At 31.2% G+C, this 24120-nt stretch overlaps 2 protein-coding genes across 9 annotated transcripts in view; one reads left to right on the forward strand and one right to left on the reverse strand.

Moving 5' to 3' along the window:
* The window catches only part of LOC127068575 (synaptotagmin-5), a 95523-nt gene that overhangs the window by 26801 nt on the left and 44602 nt on the right, over nt 1-24120 (forward strand). For 5 of the 6 annotated variants that reach the window (XM_051004894.1, XM_051004897.1, XM_051004896.1 and 2 more), the window contains 2 exons: nt 6489-6696; nt 7852-7974. In XM_051004894.1, the coding sequence (XP_050860851.1) occupies nt 7967-7974 (8 nt within the window). In that variant the 5' untranslated portion in view covers nt 6489-6696; nt 7852-7966. The remainder of the gene's footprint in view (nt 1-6488; nt 6697-7851; nt 7975-24120) is intronic. The other variant, XM_051004898.1, reaches the window with a different exon arrangement.
* The window catches only part of LOC127068573 (uncharacterized), a 49791-nt gene that overhangs the window by 24018 nt on the left and 1653 nt on the right, over nt 1-24120 (reverse strand). The gene's annotated exons all lie outside the window — the stretch shown is intronic.

Genomic DNA, 24120 nt, shown 5'->3' on the forward strand with positions numbered 1-24120 from the left:
ATTATTTAATATGATTAAAAAATACGATTTTCAATGAAATTCGCTGTTGAGGTGATTGTAAATGACTTCTCTCTTTTTTTTTTTCTTACTTTTGAATCCATATCGCAGATGTTAATTAAAAAATAAAAATTACAGATTGGTTTAACATCGATTGACCTTATAATACAGGAGGCACCTTTGTATAAGCTTATTGTCTTATTGGCTCGCTTCGAAATCCATTTAGGAAGGCAACCAGCTTTAGACAATAGGGTGCATTCAACAAGTAATGAAGCCACTCGATCGGTAGACTACTGGTTACTAACTAAACCACGCGAACCACTGCTTTCGATTCGAGATGATACCAAACTCGTCGAACTCTACCATTTTCTAAGTTTCGTCTTAACCATCACAAAAAAAATCTTGATCCAATCATTCCTAGATTGAATCACCACAAAAACAAAGAGAGGGGGAACGTAAGAACAACCATCAATCACTGAATATTTATAAAAATAAAATTTAAATCGCTGAGTGCAAAAAATTGAGACATGAATAAAAAATATTTACATTAAACTGACGATCTATCGTTTATTAATAAATTTATCGGTTTTGTGAATTTTTTTCACGCGAACTGAAGTAATCTTTTTCGTATTTAATTATGAGAAACGTTGATGAACGATTATTTTTTTCTTTTTGGATCGAAATGATTAATTGTCATATATTCACGAGCGAAGTCAGAGTACAATCAAGAAATTATTGGTGTACACGAAGGCATTCCCATGGCAATGACACACGGTAATGGGTACGTACCTACCAAGAATGTATTGGGCTAGGGAACGCCTCGCCAAATCGGCATATTTACTGCTCACCCTCTGTGACAATAACCCTTGGAGAACTTGGCAGTCGGCCACGTTGGGTAAACCTTTCGTGGCCGATCACATTTCTGAAACCAAGCTTGGATCGTGATCACAGCGAGCGAAGTAGAAGAACTAAAGTGCGAGAGAGAAAGAGAGAGATGGATAAACAGATAGATCGAATTGTCCTGTGAAACGAACGGTGAAAAAAATATTTTCCTCTACTTTCGAATCTTACATTCCTTCTTTCTTATTTCAAATTTTTCAAACAAGAATAGATAAATTAAATGAAGGGAAAAGAAAGTAGAAAATTTTGTGAATTCATCGAAATTTAGTTTCTTCGTGTGTTAAGTAGATCATTGACTCAACAAATATATAATAATTTATATTTTCAAATTATAAACTCGATAGTATATATTCTGTAATAATTAATATCTATAGTATAATAATTTTCTTGGACTTCATTTCTTTTGATAATGATACTCTCTTTTCTCTTTATTGTTATTAATTACTCATATAAAGTAGAAAAGTACTCGTTTGTCTTTGCTTTTTTTCTCGTCAGATTTACTGGTTTTATTCTTAAAGAAAAAAAAAAAAAAAAAAGGAAGAAGAAAAAAGGAAGATATTGGCTTTCTCGTTTGAACTTAAAGGAGAATATAAATCGTCTGAATGTATGTACGTCGTACCAAGCGTTTCAATGCGAAAATTCTGAGTTGACATACTTCTTTTATTAGCCATTTATACACGATAAATCGACGAAAATGAACGTGCGAAGAGGGTTTTAAAATAAAAAAGAAATAAAAGAAAAATAATGCACTAGACCAAAGAAAACGATCATCATTTTTACTGTACTTCGAAATTCAACTAAAAGGGATAAGAATTTTCCACTTGAAAGAACGGTATTACGAGTACCTCCTGTCACGTGAACCGTGTCGAGTATTTTTTCTTTTCTTTTCTTTTTTTTCTTCCTATATTTTTTTCTTTTCTTTTTTTTTGCAAGGATTTTCTTCTCATACGGTTATCGGAGAACCGTGCATTGGATATCCTACACGTTCGTTCGATCTAAAGCTGATCTCAAACCAATATATACACATGTTGCATATATACATATGTACGTATATTCATTTATAATGTACGTACACATAAATATGTAGTAAAAGCACATATACATTCATGTTATATGTATATATATATATATATATATATATATATATATATATATAAATTTTATATATATGTATATTATAGATAGATATCTGAAGTGAAAAATATACGTTTATATGGCTGCCTTTGTATTGAACTACAAGAGATGAAGGAAAAGGTCGAACCATTACAATCTCTCTTTCTTTATCTAGCCATCTATCTATCTATCTATCTATCTATCTATCTATCTATCTATATCTCTTTTTTCTCACACAGAGATTCACTTTGCAAGCTGTATCGGGCGACGTGTGACGTGAACGAAAAGGGTTGTCGAGATTATGTATACCTATATATATATACCTATGAGAAAGAGAAAGGGAGAGAGAAAGAGAAAGAGAAAGAGAAGTATAGCTTTCGACAAATCTGCCATCGATCACTCTACGAAGGACTGTCGATACGTTTCGTCCGTTTTCCAACGTCACTCGATGTCCTTCTCATCGCTAACAAGCATATATCTATATTTATACCTATAAATATAATATATACTGTATAAGTGAATGAATTTCATTCTTATCTAATATAATATTTAGAAAATAATTTTGTTAGAATCACTGATACATTTTAGATCGAGGTAGTTGTTCGAATTCTAATAGATGAGAAAAGAGAATAAGTGAAGTGAGATGGAGAAGGGAAAAAAAAATGTACGTATTTGTGTGTGTATGGTAAGAGGAGAGGAATCCAATAGAAACCAATACCCTAGCAGAAGCAAAAGCTCTTTGTCTCTCACTTGGATGCCAATAGCTAACATGCTTCAGGCTATATGCCTACATAGAACGTGGCTGGTTGAACCACGACTATAGTGAACTCGGTAAGCCGTCATCGACGTGCCTCTATCTCCACCTCAACCCCCTACACCCCCTACACCCCTCCACCCCCTCCTTCTCCTCTTTCTCCTCCTCCTCCTGCACAGCTAGGACACCAAGCCACTAGAATTCTCGATATAATATTACTACTTTTGTTCGTTAATAAATACTCTTCTCTTATCTTGCTTTATATACATATATATGTATTTTTTATAATGGTGGATAGAAGAGTTAGTTATTAGAATTATTTTTCATGAAAAGATGTGTTCAGAGAATTATCGGAGTCGATTATTGATCATGCGATTGCCGAAGATAGTCGAAGATGCCCGAATATTAGCTAAGATATTTGATGATATTGAAAGATACTCCGAGGATTATCGAAGTTCTAAACAGTATTTAGTTCTTTTGTTATATTTATTTTATTCCACATGCTTTCCAAAATTCAACGAGAAATATGTCTCCATTTTTTTTTCTTTTTTTTTCTCTAGCAACTAAATGCTTAAAAATCTATATCGAATTTATCGAATTGATTTTGTGAAATATTCGAAATTAGATTGATCAATAAAAATTATCTTGCAATTCTCTTTAATTAGCATTTCAAATCCGATAAAATTGGGGGAATTCGAGATATGTATGTGTGTGCGTGTGTATATATATATAGAATATAATAAGTCAATTTAATCGTTTATCATTCCTCCTTTGCAAGAACTACGACGAGAAACAAACAGCTAGTTTCGTCCATCCTTCATCGTCGAGGATTTTCATGCATGCCACGTGTCAGATTTGTAACACATGCAACGTCCTGAAACTTTGCTACACTCGTCTTGAATCTGCATACCCGATGCGCTAGGGACTAGTCTCGAAAAGGCTTTGAACGAAATTCATCGATTCGGTCGCGATGAATAGGTGTACGAAAAGAATCATCGCGAAATGATGTCTCTATCGATATTTTTGGAAAGCTTTGCATGTTCAATATAAAATCGATATCAACTCCTCTCAATTTTGTAATATCCAATAAAGAAAGAATATATATATATATATATATATATATATATATATATATAGAAAAAGGAAGAGGGATAGTAATAGTAATAGTAGTTGATACGATTTTAAGTATAATCATCAAGAAAAAAAATGTTTGAAATTTTTCATCAGCTGACAGTGCTACATATCTATATAAGTCTGTATGTATGTATGTATGTAAGTACACAGAATACATAGGTGTACACATACACATACGTACAAAAAAAAAATACATATGTATTTTCTTATGAAAAAAAAAAGAAAAAAAAAATCCGTATGGCAACGTGCCAGAAAATGCTGCTTGCTTCCACCCTACGGTTGGCAGGCCTTTTCACAGTTTTTTCTTTTTTTTCGACGAATCCAGGCTGGCTATATACATATGTATATACGTATGTATGTGTGAGTGTATTTGCGAGACAATGCAATGAGAGAAAGGACAGTATTGTCTTCTCGAAATGTTGGATTACTTTTAAAGGGTCGTTGAACTTGCTTCTTCGTGGCACCTTCTTTCTTCTTTTTTTTTTTTATTTATTTTTTTTCTCTTTTTTTTACAAGGGTCGCTACTCTCTCTCTCTCTCTCTCTCTCCCTCTCCCGAAGGAATTCGTTGCTTCGAACGAGATGGATACTTTTCATCGAGAATATTTCCTTTTTTTTTCTTCCTTTTCTTCTATTCTCATTTTTCCCCTTCCTTTTTGTTGTTCTTTTATATATATTTATATATATATATATATATATATATATGTACGTATGTATGTATGTATGTATCGGAATATAAACAAAACATAAAACAAAAAGGCAAAGAATCGCAGTTAATCGCAGACATAAATTTCCCTCGTTGTAAATGAATAAATCCTTGTCACGAGTATATTTCATTCGTTAGCAAAGTATTACGTAGTACCACCGATGAAACCCTTTGGAAAGTTTCAAGAAGGAGACAACCTGAAAGGGAAACTTTAACGGAGTAGAAACATCGTCTCTTATTTAGGAAAGTTCTCTTAGGGTTCGGACGAGAGACATACATGCGAGACTCTCGAACGGTTATAATTAACGTTCCATGATTTATTTTGCATTTCTCTTACGTGACTCACCATCAAAACGGTTTAACATTAATTACTGCTAATCCAATCGTTATTTCTCTACTGTTAATTAGAAACATTTTTTAATAGCTTTCAGTTTCCGATAGCTCTCTCAAAATCAATTGAATTTTCTGAAATTAATTATTATTATACATTGGAACAAGTTATTCAATACCTAATTGTATATGATATATAATAGAAAGAAAAGTCTGGTTAATTGATAAAATTCAACATTGAAATGACCTTTTTCAAATTCTAATTATATATAATATATGATTATATATATATCATATATTATATAATTATATATAATAATGATATATATATATATCATTATTAATTTTTTAAATACCAAACTCTTAAAGATTAAATCAATGTCGGTTTTCTTAATTTTTTATCTTTCTTTTTTCTTTTCTCGATGTTTTCATATTTTTCGATTAAAAGATATGATTAAGTTAGATAGAGATTGGTACAACGTAGATAGATATACCCACTCGCATACACACACACACACACACACACACATATATGTCTATAGAAAAACACTTACACAAGCTTACATCTAAAAGCTCTAGAAGGAACGTCGATGTATCGAGCTTTTCCTGGCTCTTAAAGGTTCAGTGTGGGCGTTTTGTGGTCCGACCACTTTAGTTACACTTACCGGTACCACTTTTAATTTCCGAAAGAAAGAAAAGAAACGATTGGCAGCCTTGACTAAAACAGCTCCATAATAAAAACATTCTGATAGTAAAATTATCTTGATAATACAAGTTTGAAATTTGGATTTACTTAACAGCATGACGAAAACATGATTCAAAATATGAATATGGAAATATTCGTAAATTAGTCGAATGATAATGACAATTAAATCGTTGAGGCTTTCCTCTTTGTGACTACTTGTGAAATACTTGAGACGACAATCTAACAGAAAGAAATAGAATAGCTTTCCTAAAGATAGAAAAGCTTTTAAGATAATTAAATGTACAGTAGAAGCCAGCAAAAGTTAGACTTTCAAATACAACCACTTAGACTCTGATAATAAATCAAGTGAATGTCATCGACCAGTCTTTGTCTCTTAAAAATGTCCTGTGAAATTATAAATCAACCAACGTACTAATTTAATCTTGCAAACATCGATAGATATTCTTTTTAAAAAGTTCTAGATATTCTTTTGAAACCATTCTAACGAGTTAGAGTTATTTCGAGTCTGTACTATCTTTAAAAAAAAAAAAAAAAGAACAGAAAAAAAAGATAGATAAAGTAGAAGAAGAAAAAATAGAATATTAAACTCTTAAATATTTATAGTTTTATTGATCTTTTTTTTTTCCTTCCACCTTTTTTCTTCTTCCTTGATGAAATTTAATCGATAGAAAATCATCGGGATAAAGTAATGAAATATTTTAGAGATAACAAAAAACTTGTTTTGTATCGATATAAAGGAATAATTATTAATAAAAAGCGAAAGAGAGATAGATAATTTTTCGCTTGTGACAACTAATATAATATTAACAAATACATTGTAATATATATTAACAATGTTTTGAAATTTTAGGAGAGAAAATGAAGGGGAAGAGATGCATAGTCTATAAAATGGAAGAACAAAAATGAGAGGCACAAGAGCACGAGACTGAAGATGAGATAGAAACGCTGTAAACGCTGATGGAACGAACAGACCATCACTCTCCTGCAAATCTGATTACCTTCTCCGACCTAGCTGTTCGATGTTACCTTCTCCTTTTCGGCAATGGCTTCACGAATAGGTATCCATTGTACATAATGTACGGCTAACCAAGCCCCATCGGTCAGTGACTGTCTCGAAAATCGGATATGTCCCTGTTAGGACAGTTCTTCATTTCCGTTTTACTCTTTAGAATTTATATTCTCCAAACAAGCTTTCTTTCCTTTCCATTCATTTATTTATTCGTATATAAATTGTACATATAAATGTGTATGTATATGTGTGTGTGTGTGTGTGTGTGTGTAGATTTTTAGTAAAAAAAAAAATTGAGTCAAGAAATAAATAAGAAAAAATTTCAATGTTAATAAAATTAAAAAAAAAATAAATAAGAGAAACTTTGTTCAATAAGAGAAAGATGATTAAGAAATATTTACGTGTGAACAAAATTAGGAAATATTTGGTATATAGTATGAAATTATATTTACCCATGATAAATAATATATTTCACACCATTTTAATGTCTTTCTCTCTTTTACGTATACACCCGCACACACACGTACGTATTCACATACATGTATATGTATATATATTTGGAATTTACATAAAGCAAGCGTTTATTCAGAGCTTCGCGGGCCGCAATTAACGTACTAATGTTTTATTTTTAACCTTCTCAGTCTCAACTACGTAATATACTTTGGTGAAAATCCCTGTGTTTCTCCACACTCGTCTACGATTTATTAGTCTCCTGACTATGTGAATTTCCAAAAGATACCTATATATACATGTGTGTGTGTATATATATATGTATATGTACCGGCGGTATACCATTTTGAGAGCAAATACGTGTTCGACGAGTGACGGAACCGAAATCGATTCTTTTCAGCTATTCCACTAATTGATAGCAACAATCGTACGAACAAATCGATTTACGTCACTCCTCGACTACTCCGTTAATTTAAATTTCCCAGGATTCCTTTAATTTCCGATCTGTACAAAAATGTAGATAATTATATCGAATTAATTCGATATTTTCGATTTAACAATTATCTTTTTTAATTGAAATTCTATTATTTCAATAATTTACATTTAGTTTCATTTATTTTTTATTAAGAAAATTACTTGATTAATTTTACGCCTACGTACAGGCAATAATTTATACTATGTCGGTAAATGTCACTTGCAAATGTTATCTGTCATACTTTTTTAAGCCCTTCTAAATAGGCTATTTTTATTACAGGCCTCGACGAACGTGTTGCCTATCCTCAGGAGCTAAAAAAAAATCTTTCTGACAAGGAACTGTGGAGTGATGCCTATTTCCAGGGGTGTTAATAATTCGCTTAACATTAGCAGAAATGAGAAAGTATGTATAATCCAGTTTTTTTCATTTCAAATGCTTTTATCTCGTTTCTTTCAAAGTTACAATTCATCGAATCATCAGAGGTGTGGAGAATCGTACTCGTTCTTTAAATTAGCCGTGCTCACTCGAATTTACACGGGAAAAGCATTGCCAAGCGTTCCTCTCAACGTTGTAATTACCTTATCATTTTCTTTTTTTCCCTTCCACCCTCTCATTATTACCATCTCACCTAACTTCACCCTTCGTTAATTCAGCAACGTATTTGTTGTTTCTCGTTCTCTTTTTCTCTCTCTTTTTCTATCATTTTTCTTTCTCTGTTTTTCGTTGAAATGACAAAGTTCGTCATAAATAAAAGGAATTATTGCAGTCACGTGAAGGGCGAATATGCAATCAGAGAGATTCTTTTTACAGAAATATTCCATTAATAAATAATATAGGTTTACATGTCCAACATTTAAATCATAACGTTAAATTAATTATGGAAGTAACTTATATAAGATATAATTACATAATCAAATATATAGCATGCATATACAAATATGTATTATATACATTTTTTTAAATTTTATTTTACTATCGAAAATAATTATTTTTTTATCAACACATATACCCTTAATAATATTAAATAAATAGCAAATGTAACAATCGATGAGAATAAATTGAACGAATGGAGAAAGCACGAATACGAAGGTGTCGGAATTTAACGCTATAGTAAGCGAATTGGTAGTGGTAAAAGAAGCTAAGGCCAACATCGTACGATTAAATGCGCCTGCGTGTCGAGTCGTCTCAGGTGCACCGAACCGAAGAAAATTTAATTAACGAGAGAGATCTCGACATGGTGGATTCTCTCTCTCTCTCTCTCTCTCTCTTCTCTTTTTTTCTTTCTCTATTTCTCTTTCTCTAGCATTCGTCGAAGAAAAAGCCAACGAAACGATGTGATGTTTGTTGCCTAAACGCAAACGCTTCGTAAAAGTACTTTTACAGAAAATTCGATTTGATATCAAAAGAACCTTTTTCTTTCTTTTTTTATTATTCATTTTTTTTACACAACTTTGTCAATAGAAAAATTTAATTTACTTTTATAACCAATTCTTAATATTTAATTGAACTAATGCTTAAAATTAAAAAATGATTCCGAAGTATTATTAAATCAATTGAAATATATCAATCGACAGTTAAAGCTCGAATAAAAAATAATAAAACTGTTTAATTAATAAGAGACATAAATAAATGAATTATTAAAGAACACACGGTGCGCACATAGAGCATATGAAAATATAACATGAGATTTAATTAATGTGAAATGTATCTTTCAATCCTCCATTGCAATGTTGAACACAACGTTGTTATATAAAATAAAAAGAGAAAGAGAATGAGAAAATGTGAAGCTGTAAAAACGGGGAAGAAAAATATTCGAAAATAAATCCTACGGTTTACCGACAATCCGATTTACGCCATTCACGGATTTAACGTCGGCGTTGAATCCTAAAGCAAGGGTTACATTTCAAAATCCGAACCTTACGATAGGTCTAAATAAACACAGTCCTGAAATCGTGATCTAGGATTTTAGCGTAAAAACGTATTACTATACATACGAAGCAAGCGACCTCGTTCGTTTTCACGAACGTCAAAGAAGTTAGAGAGAAAGAGAGAGAGAGAGAGAGAGAGCAGGTATTAGAAAGGGAAAGAAAAAAAAACACGAAGAGGGTGTAACCATGACCTCTTAGCTAGTAAGTTCGTAGCTCGACTCTACAATTTCTCAGTCATTTCGCTGAGAGACCAACAAAACACGTCACGTAATAGGAAATGAAAATATACGGGAAAAAAAATCAAAAAAAGAAGAAGCCTGTAATATTTTTAATATATTTCATAATACTTTTTCTTTATAAATACTTTTTCTCTATGACATATATTTTATTATCGATATTGTTATTAACGAACAAAACGTCACAAAATATGACAAAGAAAATAATTCATTAACCTTGTTCCGGTATTTTTCCATTTTTTTCTTTTGTTCGTTGTATTCATTAGAATATTTTATCGTCGAATATTGTCAGCGACGAAAAAACGAACGACATTCATAACAGAAAAGTACATTTAATTTGATTATTACGTATCATATTCTTTTTTTTTTTTCTTCTTCTTCTCTTATTCATTCCACAGATTTTATTTTATCTTATTATTCAAAAAAACGTATTGTTGGTGACTAAAAAAAAAATCATCCCTTTTTTCGTTCGACATGAAAAAAAAAAGAAGAAGGGAAAAGAAAGGGAGAAACCTTTTCTCATCACGGCTTTTATCTCAATTTTTTTCCTTGATAAATTCCATGCCATGTATAGAGAGGGTAAGGGAAAAAATAGGAATCCTCTGAAAAAGAGGGAGAGAGGGACTGGGAGAGAGCGAGAGAGAGAGAGAGAGAGAGAGAGAGAGAGAGAGAGAGACTTCTACAACAGGCTCGTTCATTTCTACGTGCTCGCGTTAATCTTGCCGCGAGCTTTTAGCACGAGAAGAAGAATTCTTCCTACGCAGCGAATGATTCTTTTTACAGCGGTTACAGCAAATGAAGTAGCTGCTATACGCTGCCATTCCTACCTCTATCACTGTCGGATGTAACCGGTGGCTACTAAAAGAAAAAAAAAAAAAAAGTGGAGAGAAGGTGAGAGGGAGAGAGAGAGAGAAAGTCAAAGAAAGTTTTCCTACTTTGAAAGAACTATTTTTTTCCTTTTCTTTATCTCGTTTTTTTTTTCACATTCTTAAGAAGTCCGAATATTTTTTCTTTCCTTTCTTCTTTTTTTCTATGGTTCTTTTTGGACATTTAAATCTGTCCTTTCCATTCAGAATGAATACTATAATTTTTTTTTTTTTTTAATATCATGATTACATATTAAAACATTTGTGTGTGTGTGTATGTTATTATATTTCTTAATATATTTGTGTATATTGTGTTCTATAAATTATGATATTATTTTACTGTATATTTACATGATATAATTATTGTGTCAAACTTGTTGAAATCAAATAATCTTTATTTCTTTCTCTTTTTAAAAGAGCCCATACATGTATCGAAAATTAGAAGGTATATTAATCAAGGAGCAATATACCGGCAAAGATCGATGATTTGAATAACAATTTTATGATAAAGAATATGAATGTGTATGTGTGTATGTATGTATCTATGTATATGTAGATGATAGTGAGATAGTTCTCAAACGTTGAAATCGTTGGAAGAGCAATTTGCCGGCAATTTTACGACGTTAACTGGAGATTGCAGTGGGGTTTCTCTCTCGAAGTACTACCCAACTCGTGGCACTTGAATGCTCGTCGTGTTCTCTTTGCGTATGTTCCACTATTTCACCATACCTTCATATACATATATGCATATATATACACACATATATGTATACATATATATGCATATATATATAAATATATAGATATATAAATATATAGATATACGTATATAGATATGTAGATATATATTTACGTGAATATGTGTATGGGTTTCTCTTTGTCTCTCTCTCTCTCTCTCTCTCTCTCTCTCTCTCTCTCTCTCTCTCTCTCTCTCTCTCTCTCTCTCTCTCTCTCTCTCTCTCTCTCTCTCTCTCTCTCTCTCTCTCTCTCTCTCTCTCTCTCTCTCTCTCTCTTCTTGTACTTTCTTCACTATGAAAGCAACGAAACGCGATACGTCTTCGCTCGGTTTGACGTGCTCGTTAAGTTTCTCAAACACGGTGAAGAACTCCCTTCGAATTCGTTCGATAAAATAGACCACTCTATTCGTATCGTCAGATTGAATCTAGATATCCATGATCGATTTTATCTCAAAAATTCATTTTGAAAATTGATTAAAATAATATTAACATCTCAGATAAATATTATTTTTCGTTGTGATTATATATAACGTGTTATACTTTATTTATTTAGTTATATGTATTATATATATCATTTATATATATATTGATTTTTAAAAAGGAATAGTTGATGTTCTGTAATCGAAAATCATAATCGATTTATTAACTATGATAACTAAACAATGAAATTTTCATTGTAGAGAACAATGTAGAATATATAAGCTCGATATTAATATCGATTATTATTATTATTATTATTATTATTATTATTATTATTATTATTATTATTATTATATGTTGCGTGTATTACCATAGATAATTATGATATAATATACAAGAGAGAGAGAGAGAGAGATAATAGCAAACAGTTAAGCTCACATCATGCTAGGAACGTAGGAGTATCTTTCGAGAATGTCGTTCATGGAACGTTGAATTTTGACCTGAATAATCGAGGCAAGTCGAGATGGTTTGGATATATCTATGTCTGATGATGCCAAGAGTCTTATCCCAAATAATAATAATAACGATAATTATCATAACATAACAGAATAAATTTAATATCACCTTTGGTCATAGGTATTGCAATAAAAAAAGAAATTTATAATATATCCATATCTAACTTCAAACATTTTTAAAATAGGAGCAAATATAATAAGCAAATGACAAGATGCGTATATAAAATTGAAAGAAAAAAAGAAAGTTCAAATAATAGTTATTACACGTATTATAACAATTATTAATAATGAACATTTATTTAAAATATTATTTCAAATAAGAATTTATTTAAAATAATATTTTGAATAAATGTCTGATACTCGTACGGGGGTAGATATTTAAAAAGAAAAAAACAATTTTAATATTTCTCTCTTCCTCCAATTAGCAGGAACGAGAGAAAATGAAGGAAATAATATCGAAAGTACGTGGGTAGTAGTACATTTTACGTAAACGATTATAACATGACGACAACGATTTGATACGCGTCAAGTGTACGAGCTTAAACTCGTTTGCTAGCCATTTTACGGGATGGACCTTTGGCCTCTCTTGCAAAAGGTAAATTCTCTAGGCTGCTTTCTCAGTTTCCACGAACTCTCAGGGCCACTCTTTAAAACCACCAGTATCAAAGCACGTCATTTACATAGCGTGGTTGATGTCATTATTTCCTAAGGGGAGATTGCGTACATTTAATATATATATATATATATATATATATATATATATGTATGTATGTATGTATGTATGTATGTATGTATGCACGTTCATTTTATTATAAAAGGAAAATTGTTTTATTTTATAATCAAAAGATTCGTTCGTTTGAAAAATATCTGTTATTATATTTCAACACAGTCTTTCCTTTTTTCTTTTCTTTATTGTTATTATTATTATTTATATATATATTTTTTTGTTCTCTTTCGATATCGTTTTAATTAATCATTTATAAAAACAATACTTTCGAAAAAGGAAAAGAGCCTTCTCCATTGCGTTTTTGATTCATTTATCATATCTTAAGAGACAAAAAATCTCTTACAATAAAAAGTCTCTAAAAAGATTCATAATCGTTGAAAGAAAATTTATTTGGGGACGAAATTTGAAAAATGCAACACGTCCATGAGGTATTTAATTAACTGCACAAAGCGAAGATGGAATTTAAAGACAAAAAAAAGAGAATAGTGGTATTTCCTTCGTCATAGTCGAAGAGAAGAAGATAGGAATTATTGAATAATTTCGTTCGATAAACCAAAGAGAAAAGAGAGAAAACAGACAGACAGAAAGAGAGAGAGAAAGAGAGTAATCGATGAATTTTTTCTACACCCCTGATGTCTGGCCACGTATATATCCTTGAGTCGTTTCACTGGCAAAAGGTAAAACGAGCTCTATCGATGTTGGTCCTGCGAGACCGTACCTAGACTTATTCTTCTTTTCTCCTCCTACTAACACTAGGAAACTTCTTTCCCATAAAACCATAAAACGAAACGTTATAAAACTAGACGAGAGAGTTATATTCCTTTTTTTCTGCCTTTTCTTCCCTCCCTCTCTCTCTCTCTTTTTTTATTTTGATTCTTTTTTCTTTTTTTCGCTTATACCGATTTATCTCATGGAGCTATAGTTTTTTTAATGAAATTTTTCTATCATCCTACAATTTTTTACGTGCTTTCACAAAAATCGTTCTTTTTTCTCTCTCTCTTTTCTTTTTTTTTTCTTCTCTAAGAAAAATATCAGAAAATTAAACGCCGCCAAAAATTCCTATGAATATTGATAGATACCATTTCACGTTTTTAATCGTCATCGTTGATCCCGTGTATTACTTGAATAATGGGTTAACCCCAAAAACCACTCTCCCGTCCCGTTCCTCGCCGCCCCCTCGTTACACCGCACAATCAACATGTTAATTTAAAGATAATAAATTTTAACGAACAATTTCATTCGTTCTTTCTCTATTTTCTTTTGTAACATTATCGAGATATTCATTCTCTCGAATGGAAGAGAACACCGGGAGCAATAAAAAAACAAAAAGGAAACATAATAAAAAAATCACAATAGTAACAAGTGGAAAAGCAGAAGAGGGCTTTCAATATTTGTATTTGGCGGACACCAAACGTGCAAATACGTATTAATTAGAACACTTCTATGTGCGTGGACGTTCATGAGTACATAAAAATACGTCAAGTACACACATACATACACATACACATAAGTATACGCATACAGATAGATTTCGAGAACGAAATGCATTCATACATTATTCAAGCCATTGTGTTACTACTAAAGATACTTTAAAAAAAAAAATGAAAATAGAACACGCCTCTCCAATTTGTTTCTCTAATGTTAACACACATTAGCAGACACCGTGTAATTTACTTTTTGTTTGCATTAGCAGAATCATTAAATTTTTTTATGGCAGGATCCCCCCCCCCTCTCTCTCTCTCTTTCTTTCTTTCTTTTTTTATCACTCTCTTTCTCTCTTTCTCTTTCTCTCTCTCTCACTCTTTCACTTTCGTTCGGACTTAATCGGAGATTTGTTCAAACCTGTTCGATAAACCGCAATCGAACTCGGATTAACCGGACTTGAGTCTCTGACTTTGCTGAGCCTTTCCCTAAGTACACGACGATTCGCGATAATCACCTTCGTATTAGCATAATCATTTGAGAATGTTCTTTTCACTTTCGGCAAAAATCTATATCTATGTCTTTATATGTATGTATACAGGATGGGCCAAAAGTTTCTAAGTAGTTTTAAAAATCGATTACCCTTTTTTCGATACTTTTCAGGCTTGTTAGGCTTGCAATTTTGCAATTTCTGAGAGAGACGGAGAGAGAGAAAGGAAAGAAAATTAGCCTAAAAAGTTTCGAAAAAAGATTAATTGATTTTTGAGACAATCTAAAAAGTTTTGTAGGCCTACATATGTCGAACGTGTCTAATGGAAAATAATGACGTATCGAGAAGAGAAAGGATCAGTGGTCGGAAGCTGCTTAAAGATCCTAGCTGCAACGCGAAGATAACGTTATTATAGCGTACCTAGAGAATCCCATTGGTTTAGAATTGTATTGAGAGTATTTACTCGGATCAGAACGAATCGATGATCGCGTTGAAAAGACAAAGGGAAAGCTCTGAGAATGTAGAACGGATCATAGAAATGGCTAAATTTAATCCCCTCATCTCTTTTGTAAATCGGAATATCAATGTATACATTGTTAATCTTTCCAATAAGGATTTCATTATTTTAACATCGTCTTTTGGAATGATCGAATACAATAGGTAACGTCAATTACGAAAATATCGATCGAGTATTAAACAATTTCATTGTAATAAGTAATCTAACTGTATACTTCACAATATTTCATTATTAAATAATTAATTAATTAAACGATCAATGTGAATTAGTTAATTTTCACAATATCGTTTCCATTTTTGAATAGAGTTGAAGAAAGAAAATAATCGACGTTTTATTGCCATATATTTCCTATTGAATTTTATTATTATTAAAATACAATACATTTTTATGTAATTTTTAAATCAATTCAAAAATTAGGTTGAAGAAAAAAGAAAGAAAAAAAGAAATGAAACGAGGAAAAATATCGTGAAATATAAAAAGTAATATAACAAAATTGTTAGATAAAATTGCGACACTAAATCGATCGAATAAAAATGTCTTCGTGTTTCCAAGAGAGATTCCTTCGAGGATTTCAAAATCGAGCATTCGAGAAGACGATGTAACGCGATAAATCCCAAGGAAAAACGCAGCCATACGTGAGCATGATTGGTACGAAAACGAATCGTGAGAAATAAGCCAAATCTTTTCCCTGTTTTTTTCTCTTTTGCCTTTTTTTATTTTCTTTCCTTTCCGTTTCTTTTCTTTTTTTATTCGTCTCTAAGGAAAAAAGATTTCTTGACTTTTATTCAGAGTTGATCGAGTGCGGAACGTGAGATAAAACTTCCTATCCACCTATGTTTCTTTGTATCAACGACAGAACGATAACAAAAAAGAATATTAAAAACTTGTTTATCGATTTTTCATTCGACATAAAAAAGATGAACAAGAAAATAAAATGTTTCGACGTTTTAAAATGTCTCCAAAGGATTCATTTTAATTCTCTCTTTTTCTAAATTTATTAGTTATATATTATTTTGATTCAGAGTGCTTATCTAATGAGGACAATTAATCTTAAAGAAAAAAAATTTGCATGTCTATCTTTAATAATTAATTATCCATTTACCTTCTTATATGAATATTAATCTCGAACGTAATAGTATCTCTACGCACGTTAAAGTAATTCTAATTAAAATTTTGTTCTTCGTAGAAAGAGAAAAGAGCTAGACGTGACGATACTTTGAAAAGTTTCATCGGATTGGTCACGTAAAGAAAACGCATAAAAGCGTATGGGGAAGGAAATAGACGTGTAAAAGTATTCACAACATCGAAAAGAAGTGGGAAGGGGATGAAAGAAGTAGCATCGTAAGTACATCTGGATCTGTGTAGACACCTGCTATCTCCATTCGGAACGGCAAAACTAAGCGACTTCTCTCTCTCTTCCAATATCTTTTTCTTTTCTAGAAATTCTTTTACTCGAATCGACGCTTTATTTTACGTTTCGAATCGATGGAAACTAAATTTATTCTTAGATCTTCGCCCGATTAATAAAATGAAAAACAAGAATTTCATTCAAATTCAAATTCTTTTATTATATCGTTAAGAAAATATAGCAATGTATTATTAATTATTAATATATTTCAAAATTAAAAATTTACATGTTTTATTAAACAAAAATATTAGTAAAACATAAATAATACACATTTCTTTTATCTTACGACGCGTTCTGTCTAAGTAATTATTTTTCAATTAAGTTACTTTTATAATCATGTCCGTTCATTCATTGAGAAATGAATGAAGACACATATGTTTTTTTTTCTTCTTTTTTTTTTTGAGTTTTCTCGATGATGAAAGATCGAAGTTAACTCGTAGATAGGAAAGAGGTATAGGTCGAGTCGAGCTTGCGACGTCGAGAAAGGAACAACCAATGACAATAGATATTCGAAGTAAAGAAGTGCACCGATCGAGAGCACCTGTGCTTTTCAAAGCTTTAAAAACGTTTTCGATAGCCGATCTTGCATCAACGAAAACGACGATAGCTTCTACGTTTTAGACGAAATATGGTAGAACTGCCTTATCAACGCATACATATATAAATACTTACGTAGATGTATACATACACATATACAGAACGAGCCATTAGATATTCATAGTTCGAATAACTTTCAAATTACATATTGAATGAAAATTTGGCTTTGCCTTAAAAATTATATCATTTTTAACTTTTAATTATAATCGACATATTTTTTGAACGTTAGATGGAAGAAAAAGGGAAGAAACTATGCAGAAATCTAAATGGTATTTGTAAACATATTTCCAATTAGAATTTGACAAAGAATTAAAACTATATTTAGAAAATGTCTCAGTCTTTATATAATAGATAACAGAGTGTTTAAACGCATATCTGTTTCCCGGATGCACGCGTGCGTTACGAACGAACAAACAAACGAACAAATGATCGAAGGCAAACATGAATGGCGGAAGCACGTGTCGCATACTCGATTCGAAACGTGAGTTGTACGGAAGCTTCACTAACGTCGGACATGTTACGTCAATGATACGTCAAAAACTCAAAGAATATAAAAATATTTTATTTGTTACTTGGTTTTTTCCTGAACAATAATTTTTTTTTTCATTTACACTTACGTAACAAATAGAAAAAGATAAGAGACGATCTTTTCTCTATTCCTAATTTTTACGAAAATGTAATAAATGACGAATTTTTAAAGAACTCGAATTTTTTTTTCACCGAAAAATCTTCATTTATAAATCGTAAATTGTTTTAATTAAAATAACGGCACACAGAAATTGAGTAAGGTCAATGAACGGAGATTGAGAAGATCTAACGTTAATTAAATTAACAGGTAGTCTTATTGTAGAGAGAAAAAGATAGATAAATAGAGAACAAGAGAGAGAGAAAGAGATAGAGAGCGAGAGAGAGTACTGTCTGGAACTCGATTAGTGCTAAAACTAATAGTTGCCATAAAAAAAAAGAGAGAGAAAGAGAGTAAAAACCAGGTATATTGCCTTTCCATCTTCCATGCCTATATAAAGAGAGAGAGAGAGAGAGAGAGAGATAAAGTCTTCATTATCCGATAAAAGTCCATCGGTTATATTAATTTACGGGTGGATTCGCGTTTTACCAGGCTAATGGATGGTCCGGACGAGATAGCCTGCTTTTTACCACTCGGTATAGTAACACCGTATGCCGGTGAGATTCCATTATTTTCTTATTAAACATACGATATCGTTTCTTATGCTAAATTCCTTATGAAAAGAAAAAAGAATACAGAAAAATGAATACAAAAGAAAAGAAAGGAAAGGAAGATAAAATGTACCAACAATATTTTTGCTACCTTCCTTTCAATCTATATTTATTGTTATCGATTTTCGTGATCTCATGAGATTAAAAAAACAAATTAATAAATAATATCTTAACATTCGCGTTTATACATAGTAAAGTTTTCCGATAAATAAGAGAAATAAAAGATGTAAAACTCCTTCACAGAGAAAAAGAGAGAGAGAGAGAGAGAGAGAGAGAGAGAGAGAGAGAGAGAGAGAGAGAGAGAGAATATCTATTTCGATTACAAAGAAATATTAAAAATGAATTTAACCTGATCCTCATTGAGCATTTTCCAATTCTAATTTTATACACATACACGCTCGCACAGATAAATATATATCTTTTTTCTTCATTTCCTTTTTAAAGCCATGAAAAAATAATCTTCCGAGATAGGTAATTATACTAACTTTCTCAACGATTCTTCTTTTGAGGATTATAAAAGTTGTATAACTTTTTTTTTTTTTTTTTATCTTTATTTCCATCTCTATGTATTTCTCGGTCTCTCTCTCTCTCTCTCTCTCTCTCTCTCTCTCTCTCTCTCTCTGTCTCTCTGTCTCTCTCTTTGTTTCTTTAATACTTTGAGTAATCTCTTCTCTTTAATTTTGACGACTCATAGCTTATTCTACAGATATAAGCGGATGTTTAACTACGTCGATGATGATGGCGCATCAATCGATTGTTCTACATCGAATCTTCTCTCTCTCTCTCTCTCTCTATCTCTCTCTCTCTCTCTCTCTATCTCTATCTATCTCTATCTCTCTCTCTCTCTCTCTCTCTCTCTCTTTCTCCCTCAATCTCCTTTAAAAGGTAGCAGTAACTTTCGAATAGTCCTTCGAGGGGAACAACGGAAGCCTATTCTATCTACTCTAGTTACTGAGACTTCGAGGAGATAATACAAAGCGTTAGTTCGTTAAATGCATTTAAGACTCCATTTATCGGAATGTCCGTTTGCCTGAGAAACGAAGGAACTTTTCGGGGAAAAGAGTGATATCTCTCTGTCCTCTTTTATTCCACCAAATAAGTATATTATGTTTAGTATCTTTTATATTTCACATTTATTAACTTTTATTTTTTTTGTGTGTGATAATTATAATAATAATAATTGTTATTATTATTATTATTTATTTTCTTAGTCTTTCGAATCAGTTCGTTATCATTTTATATTATTCTTCTATTTTTACTTTTATTTTCATTTCTCTTTTTTTTTCTGTCTTTCTAGTTTTTTTTTTTTTTCTTTTTTTTCATTCATTCAAAAATTTATTATCGTTGTTATTATTATTATTTTGCGGAGATGAATTGTTTGTAAATACGTTATTTTTTCATGTTATTCTTAGTATTTATTTAATTTATTACTTTTTTACGTTCAGTTTTTTCGAAGGGATATTCTCGTTAACGATCGATTTATTATTATTTATTGATAACAATTAAGTTATTGTTATTATTGTTATTATTATTATTATTGTTATTGTAGAAAAATGAATGCTCTTTTTATTATTGAAAGTAATTCTATCGATAAGTCGGTAACGATTGAAATGAAAATTTAACGAGCGTTTTTTAACGATATTATTAGCTGTTTCAAGAGATAATAAAGAAAAAGTGAAGAAAAAAGAGAAAAGAAAAAGGAGTAAAAAGAAATAAATTTATTCAGAAGGGGGAATGTCTCTCATCGAAGACGATAAATCGTCAGATTCGTTAAGACTCGCTTATAAAAGTCTATGGTTGAGGACGATCGATTTTCTGTGCACAATTACGTCTTTTCCGCAGGGGAAATAACTCGAGGGCCAATTTTTCCTCTGGCAAAAGAGAAAGAGAAAGAGAGAGAGAGAGAAACAGATAGATGGATGAACGAATGGATGAACAAATTGATAAATAATTGAATGTGAACGCGAGTCAGTTTTGATTGTTTAAAAATTCATTCCTATGGATTATTTGTATTGTTAGTTAACGTTTCAAATCTTTTTCCTTTTTTTTCCATCTTTTTTCTTTTTAAAATTTATTTATCTCGTACGATTTCGACGTTATCGAGTTTATAAATAAATAAATGTGAACGAGTTAAACTATTCCCATCGATTGAAATGGAAAAATAAAAAAAATAAAACAGGGAAAAACAGAAAAGAAATTGAAACTCCGAGTAGGAAGTATATATTTCTATGTTATTAATTAATATATACAATTGTAGAATTGAGTTTCAAGAGATAATAAAAAAAAAAAAGGGAAATCTATACAAATTTAATAAATTCAAAGATTCTAGTTATTCTTCGTTTCTTTAGCAGATACATGTTTATTGATCATAGAAAATAGTTTTGCAATAGAATTATATAACTTTGTATAGTAATATATCTCGTAACCTTTATATCCTGGCAATTTCTCACAATCGTTCTTTATTACGTTTCACGCTCAAAGTAATTCCACTTTTGAGCCTTTTAAAAAGGTCTGATTCAATACTCTGCTTGCAGAACGTGCAAGAGAATAACAGTGCTCTCTCTCTCTCTCTCAGATTTCTCTTTTCCCATCGTCAGCATTCTTACATATATTTTAGTCCCATATGCGACGATGGAAAAGTATATTCTTCAAGGACGTATAAAAAAGAAATAAGAAGAGAACAATAATATTCAGTAGAAAAGATCAATATTTTATAATGATTATTGTAATAATTATCATGATTATTTTTTGTTCTCTTTCTTAAAAAATCATTTAGGTCAGCAATCGACGGCAGAAAGCACTCGTGTCGACGAGATATCGAATGCAAACGACTCTCGAGGCAAAAGCATTTCCACCCTCGATTTTCACGTGACGCGAACGTGCAGTAGACAGATAAATGAAATATAAAAAAAAAAGATGGTGGTTTATCGAGAAACATCTTCCTTCGTCAAACATTTTCGATTACACGAACTGGAACAAGTAAATATATATATATATATTGAATTTATAAATTTAAAAAAAGAATATTGAATGAAAAAAATCATCAATAGTAATAATAATAATAACAATATCAGAAAAAATACATTAATAGTTTATTAAAAAATGAAAAAAGCATATTTTTTATAACGGTATCATGTTATTTTGTGATAAGTATCTAGAAAATATAGAACTTATAATCGTATTGGAATTGTTCGTGTTTGTTATTATCAACGAAATTATTTCGAAAATAAATAAATCATCTCTTGGCCTATTTTGTGTGTAGGTGGTTGAGTAAGGATGATTTTAAAGGTCAGCCTCCACCACTAAGCTCCATTCAAGTGGGAACATCGTTGATTACGTGCAAATTCCACGAATCGCTATAATAACGATCATAAAGTTATCAAGTTCGACTAAGAGAAATTCTCCTATTATTTTATGGATAAAAAATAACTACTATATTTTCTCTCTATTCTTTTACGTCCATTATTATTTCTTTTTATTTCGTTTTATTTTATTTTATTCTTTATTATCATTAGTGAATTCTAACAGAATTTTTTCGTACTTCTTTTTTTTTTTGTCTTTTTTCCACTTTTTATAATTTCAAATTAAATTCGTAACAATTTAAAAAAAAGGAAAATATTACTCGCATATTATTCAAACCTTTCTCTTTTAAAACTGTTTCTAATTTTTTTTCTTTTTCTTTTTTGTCATCAAAAGAAATATACAAATATTATGAATAAAAATATAAATAATAAAGACATCGATTTCTTTTCTTTTTTTCAATCGCACTTACAACGATTTAAAAAGTAATACTTTAGAAATATAGAAAAAAAAGAAAGAATAAAGACATGAATTTGTTTTTCAAATATAAATTATAGTCGTAACTCGATGACTAATCAATAAATTTCTCTCTCTCTCTCTCTCTCTCTCTCTCTCTCTCTCTCTCTCTCTCTCTCAGACGCCTATTTATTCCATTACGAAAATCGATCCAATTCGCAGCATCACTTCAAAAGTCTCAATCCAAACGTTAAAGTCTACCGTGTTTGAAAGACAACGTGTGTACTTACCTTTCGGCTCGACTTTCCAAGTTCATCGATCGCGGACCACGAAAGAGAGAAAGAGACAGAGAGAGAGAGAGAGAGAGAGAGAGAGAGAGAGAGAGAGAGAGAGAAAACGGGGAAGAAAGAGGGCTTACGAGCTGAAATGAAAAAAAAGAAAGAAAAAAAAATAAAAAATAAGAGGAAAGATGATAGAGAAGTGCGAGACAAAAACGAGGTTGCGACGCCTCTACGAGCTGTTACATCAAAATAAAAATGGTGGCACGTTCCCTTTTCAACTCTCATTTTCTTTCTTTTTTCTTCTCTCTGTCTCTCTCTCTCTCTCTCTCTTTTTCTATCTCTCTCGACAACCAAATGTTACAGTCACTTTCAAGGTTCCTAACATAAAAAAAGAAAGAAAAAAAGAAAGGTCAAGTCGACTGGAGTACACTCGAAGAATCGATCGATCAATCGATCCAGTTCGAGTTTTTAATCATAAAGAATAATTATATAAGTCAAATATATGTTACATACGTACAAATATATATACACGCATGGTTGATCATCAAAGTGGTTACATACACGCACATCTCTCATTACAATTTTTCTCAGAAATAAATTATTAGTTTCTTTTTCTTCGGTATCATCTAACAATTAATTTATTTTCATATTAATCACTTAGACAGTGGTACGACAATTAAATAAATCAGACTAACGATGTATCAATATTTCTTTAGTGTTTTTTCTTTTTTTTTTTTTTTCTTTTTTTTATATATGAATATTGACATTGAATTTTATCGTGTTTTTAATTAGGACAATGAAATGTACATATTCATTAGAAAAAAAAAAAAAAAAAAAAAAAAAAATTGATGTGTGTGTGTGTGTATTGAGAGTTGTGTGTTGAAAGAAAGAGAGAGACACGGCTTGTTTCTCTTGTCTCTCATTAGCTTTGCATCGACGATAGACATCGTCTATTTTTATCGGGGCCGTGAGCACACGCGCGCAACCGATACTTCAGCCCATTTTTCGTCAAAAGACGAGTAGAAAGAAAGAGAGAGATAGAGAGAAGGTGGGAGAGAAAGAGAGAGAGTTGTTCTCCTCTCTCGCTCAACGAATCGATAGAAAGGGGATGAAAATAATATATCGAGACCGGTGGAGACGAAGAAATCAGGATTTGCCGGCAACACGTGGCACTTTTCGGTACTCATTAACGAGATCCTTCGATCTAACGTCGTTATCCTTCGAGAAATATCTGCATTTCATAGGGCTTTAAATTTACAAATTGAAAAGAAATGGTAATTGAAACGTACGATAATATTTTTGAAAAGTCAATGATCGCGTTAAAATATTCAAAATGTAGGTCGACGAAAAAGTATTCAATTATTCAGTTGATCGATTAAATTATAATTATTTAAATCTTTTTATATCGTTGT

The sequence above is a fragment of the Vespula vulgaris genome, chromosome 13, assembly GCF_905475345.1.
Source record: "Vespula vulgaris chromosome 13, iyVesVulg1.1, whole genome shotgun sequence".
Classification (NCBI taxonomy): Eukaryota; Metazoa; Arthropoda; class Insecta; order Hymenoptera; family Vespidae; genus Vespula; species Vespula vulgaris.